A 5,332-nucleotide genomic window follows, 5' to 3' on the forward strand; every position below is an offset into this window, starting at 1 on the left:
TTTCCGGTTAGGGGCTGTTACCTATGCCAAAAACCTTAAAAAAAAAAAAAAAAAAAAAAGAATGGCCCAACTGGAACTGTCCCACTGTGCCCCCCTCCGGCACACCACAGCAGCCTGTCTGAAGTCCCTCATTGTACCACTGGGCCCTGTCTCCGTGGCGAGGTCAGCTCCTTGAGGACGTAGGTACTGTCCTTCTGTTCACCCAGGCCTGGCACCGAAGCTGGAGCTCGATAAGTACCTGTTTGGTGAATAAAAGAGGAAAATGGACACCCAGACGTTAACAGTTGAGCACAATGGTTGCCGTCATGGAAGTAAATCAGGACTGAGAGGCCTGCGTCTACCCAGTGGGGGGACAGGGTTAGAGGCACTAGCCCTGGGGAACGAGGTGGAGCTGGGCGGACGGCCGTGGAGAACTGATAGCAGCGGGCGTGCGGAGCCCGGGTGACCTTGCTCAGGTGTGACTGGACAGGCCCACAGGGATCATGCCATGAAGGGCCTTCTGCACCTGTAGAGGTAAAACACGATTTTCCAAGAACGTTGAACCTTTTCGAACGAGAGTGCTAGAAGGGATAGTCTGGAGGTCCTGTCTGCTCCTGCTGCCTCCACCTCTTCAGCACACTGATCACCCCATTAAACCAGAGAGCCTGGGCTGCTGCGTGCTTCTCCCCCATAGTTTGGCCCAGGGAGCCACAGCCTCGCCCCGCTGGCCCACCCTTCTCTCCTGAAAGGCTCCAGGAGGTCTCTCCAGTCCTGCTTCTCTGTGGGGTGCTGCTCCGCCTCGTCTGCAGGCTCCTCTCTAACCCTGCCATGGTCCGCCACGCCGATCTCATGGTCTTCCTGGTCGTTCTGCGCATCCTCCTGGAGGTCCTGCCTGCATCCCTGCCTGCCACCCTCTGACCCCTCGGCCTCCTTACTGCACATCTCTATCTCAAGCCAACCTAGCACACGCCTGCGTTTCTGGTCTGGTGCGACATCACCATCTACCCAGGTGCCTAGCCCAGATGCCGAGTCCTTTTAGATCTCCCCTCCCCGCCATCTCAGCTCTACCGCAGGCCTTCCCAAGTAGGAGGCCCTTCCCTCTGTTGTCAGAGCACTTCCGGGTCACTGCGCTCCCCTGGGTGGTGGCTCCTCTGCCTCTGACGCTGACTGCACCCCTGCCTCCGTCCCTCAGCAGATCTGAGCATGTCGCCTGACTCCTCCCACTGGTGGGCGTGGAATGACTGCAAGCTGGATTTGTCATTACATCCTTGGCCAGCTGTGACCCCACTGTCCCCAGTCTAGCTCTCCAGCTCCAGTACAACTGCCGCACACCTGTGTTCAGTTAATGTCATCCAGGAGCGGGAGAGAGAGGAGACGACGCCCTGACAGGGCCTGGAGCCATAACCCACCAAGACTCATTAGGCAGCCCTGGATCACGGGTACACATGCTGGGGTAACTCAGGGTGGTCTCCGGACTTGAACCAGCAGTGTGCCTGGGTAGAACTGCCTTGCAGAGTGTCACGTTTTACTGCCGCACTCCTGCCTGACCCCTGCTTCCACACTTCTGTCCGGTAACGACTGCTCCCTTTCCTCCGCTCCCAACCTGAAGAGCCATTCCACACCTGGGCAGGGCCTCATACTACACGCCTCTTGCACTCAGTAACTGTGTGTGCGTGTGTGTGTGTGTGCGTGTGTGTACACGTGCACGCATGACCAGTGCGGGGACCACGTCTTCCAAAGGGGTAAGACAGTCCTGTGGACAGGGAGTGCCGTCGGCTGGTACTGACTGGACTTCCCGTTTCATCTTTCTCTCCTATACATGGTACTTACTAGTAACACTCGCTTTTCCTTTTAAAATTGTTTCTCTGAGTTTTACTTTTAACTGCATGAGGAATTTACATTTTTTTGGTAACATTGTGTTAGCAGTTTGCTAATTAGGACTTCTCATTTTCACCTAGTGATTCTGTTTTTCAGAGGTGAGGAATTCGTACAATGCGCATGGTGGAAATAACAGCTATTTTTGGAAATATCAACAAGAATGTGCTAAATGCCATCAAGTACTCTTACATTCCTCATCATCGGAAAGACTTATAAATCGGAAAGAATCACAGCTTTAATTTAGATAGTCTAAGTTTACTCGTAGATTCTCAAATGCAACTAACCTTTGAAGAGAAAGTGTTTTGGTTTGTCTTGCGCTTTTAGGAGCTGGTGTCCCACGCACCTAGAGCTGAAGTACTCTCGTCTCTGCCACAGGGGCTGACCTGCAGAGAGGAACTCCTGACCCTTCTTCTGTCGCTCCTCCCGCTGGTGTGGAAGATACCCGTGCAGGAAGAACAGGCGGCAGGTGTGTTTCTTCCTTCATTGTCTCTCGTGTTACCGAAAAGTCCCATCCCGGGGTCAGCACAGCCTCAGGTTAGAGCTGTCCCTGTTCCTCTGACTACCTAACAGGGAAAGTGCTGACGCAAACACAATTTTATTTCTTCCAATAATACAAGAGCCCATTGTGCTTCTTGGGCTTTCGCGAATGTAACGATTAGAAAATGTCTGAGGAGGCAGAACACCTACCAAAGGGAGGAAGCCTGAGTGCCAGCATGACGTCAGAGAACGTCAGAGAGCATGAGCCCTTCGCTTGCTCAGAGATGACGTCTCGCCAGCGCCGTGTGCCTGGCCGTGGCAGGGTGGCTTCTGCTTGTCTCTCCAGTGCTGCTTGTAAAGGGTGGATGTGAAGTAATGCTTCGTTTTAAGACTGGATAGAACTACTACACCTAAGATTAATAGATGCTTTTAATTTCCGATTTTGAAAAAATTATACATATACTTAAAGTATACGAAACTTCCATTGTGTCAGTGGAGAGATGGACACTGTTCTCCCTTGACTGTTTCTGGGGTATGACATTGTGAGACGTGAAACTCTCTAAGGTTAGGAAAAAACGGTATTGCATTTTAATGCCATACATGTGGGGTTTTTATTATTAGACTTCTGCCAGGGAGCTCCTTTTAGGGCGTTGCCTAAGGTGTTGTTCGGCTGCTTCAGTGCTGACTCACTAGCCCTGCTTGTCTGTATTTGCAGAGTTTTCAAATGGTTGACCAGTTAGGAACTGTGTGTGCACTGTGAGCGTTGTCTTCCTTGCCTGCGTCTTTGGCAGGGGGAGCTGCCAGACTTTTCATTTCTCTTCTCCTCACTGTCTGTTTTCCCTCTCCTAATTAAAGCACACGTCTTTTAGTCACAGATCTCTTGTTCACTGTAAATTGTAACTGTATTTTATTTTTAGTTTTCGGTAGTTTTTTCTGTACTCCCCAGGGGTGGGGGAGTGACAAGTCACCCCAGTGGGGATGGCCACACAGCAATCCCTCTTGAGATCTTGGGCACGCACGTCACATGCACCCAGCATGATTTCCAAGCCGCTGGGTCCAGGACTCGAATCTCGTAGTCAGCCATGTGAGAGCTAGCGCTTTACCCTGCATGCCATCTGCGGGCCCTGTAACTCTATCTTTTTGTATGGCTCTTATTCCATATTACTGCAAAGGGAAAGACCAATTTAATTATCTTTTTAGTGTGTAAAAAGGAGTCCCTCATTTCCCTGCAGAAATAGTTGAACATTGAGCCGGCAGATGACATGGTGGTTAAAGATGCTGGACTCCCACATGGTCGACTGTGGTTTGAGTCCCAGACCTGGCGGCTTGCTTTCTCACTTTCTCTCTCTCTCTTACTCTCTTTTTTTCTCTCTCTCACTCTCTGTCCCTCTCTGATCAAATTAAAAATAAATAAATAAATAAATAAGGTTAAATAAAATAATTTTTTTAAAGAGAAGAAATAATTGCATGTTAACCACATGCCAGATGCTAGGCTCCAGGCACCGAGGGGGGAAACAGTGATGCGTGTCCCTGCCTCCAAGTTCAGTCCACAAGACACTGAGGACGGTGCACTCTATCTTATTGAGAGGAAGCAGGAGGAGGGGAGGAAGGTAATAGGGCCAGCCTCATCACATGGCCACCTTCCCGGCCTCGCAGGCAGCTGGGATCATGGGCATGTGTCGCTGTGTCCTGCCTGTTCAGGGCCGCCCCCAGCTGCCATCCTAGCAGCGCCCCCCTGTTTTCACCATTGCCACTGGGCCTTGCAAAATACTTTGATGAAGAACTCTTTTAACTCGGGGAAGTCTGGTATATAGAATATAATTTTGAAGTAATTTTGGAAGTGCTCTTAAAGTTCTTCTATCAGGGCTGTAAGCTGAATACTGTCTCTGAGAATATGATATATCACTGCATCTTGCTTAGTGGCACTACGGGAAGAAGTTTATCAACTGGATGAACAGCAGTGCTAGACGCTGGGTGATCTAGTCTCTTATGTGGAAGTCAGAATGCAATGTATGGTTGTAAATCAGATTCATGTTCCTAATCCTGTTCTCCTTTGTCGTTTTTAAAATATATTTGCATTCTGTGGACTAATGCCTCCTGGTGTTCAGAGTGAGAGGGACGAGTGCGGGAGCGGGGGCCCGGTGGCCTGGCGTGACCAAAGGCATTCGGCCCCTGGCACAGCCATGCCAAGTGGAGCTTGGGCTACGGCAGTGCTGAGTAAGAAGGGCCCGCCTGCTGATGCTGAGTCTCCAGCATAGCAGTGTAGTCTGAGTCGTCTTCTTCATCTCCTCAGGTTTTGATCTGCCGTTCTCAGCTGATGTGATCCTGACCAAAGAAAAGAACTCAAGTTCACAAAGAGCCACTCAGGAAAAATTCCGTTTAGAAGGAAGTGCCCCACCTGGTCAGGTTTCTGCACAAGTAAACATTCTTCGGAAAAGCAGACGACAGCGGAAAACTACCCACCGCTATTCGGTAAGAGATGCAAGAAAGACACAGCTGTCCACCTCTGACTCGGAAGCCAACTCGGATGAGAAAAGTCTGGCAGTAAGTAAGCATAGGAGGCCCCGTCCGCCGCAGCGTTTCGGGGCGCGGTCTCCGCAGGAAGACCACCTCCCAGTCGAACGTGACCGCTTAGCCACCAAAGAGGAACAGACTCCTCCTGAGACCATGGCTCTGGAAACCCGCGGAGGGCCTGCCCCAGGGCAGCAGCCGAGCACTGACACGCTGAGTGAGCCGGCCGCCTCGTCTGTTCTCAGTAACATGAGCAATTCTCCGTTTGACTTGTGTCATGTTTTGTTATCCTTACTAGAAAAGGTTTGTCAGTTCGACCTCACCTTGAGCCATAACTCTGCTCTCGTAGCCAGCGTGGTGCCCACCCTCACTGAGTTCCTCGCAGGCTTCGGGGACTGCTGTGCGCTCGGCGACAATGCGGAGGGTCAGGTGGTCTCTGCAGGCTGGACGGAGGAGCCGGTGGCCTTGATTCAGAGGATGCTCTTCC

General features: G+C 51.2%; 1 protein-coding gene across 1 annotated transcript in view; it reads left to right on the forward strand.

Moving 5' to 3' along the window:
• Positions 1-5,332, forward strand: part of LYST (lysosomal trafficking regulator) — a 150,267-nt gene that overhangs the window by 19,144 nt on the left and 125,791 nt on the right. The window contains exons 4-5 of the mRNA XM_027770856.1: positions 2,233-2,323; positions 4,628-5,332. Of these exons, the coding sequence (XP_027626657.1) occupies positions 2,233-2,323; positions 4,628-5,332 (796 nt within the window). The remainder of the gene's footprint in view (positions 1-2,232; positions 2,324-4,627) is intronic.

This window comes from Tupaia chinensis, unplaced genomic scaffold (assembly GCF_000334495.1).
Source record: "Tupaia chinensis unplaced genomic scaffold, TupChi_1.0 Scaffold000161_1, whole genome shotgun sequence".
Lineage (NCBI taxonomy): Eukaryota > Metazoa > Chordata > Mammalia > Scandentia > Tupaiidae > Tupaia > Tupaia belangeri.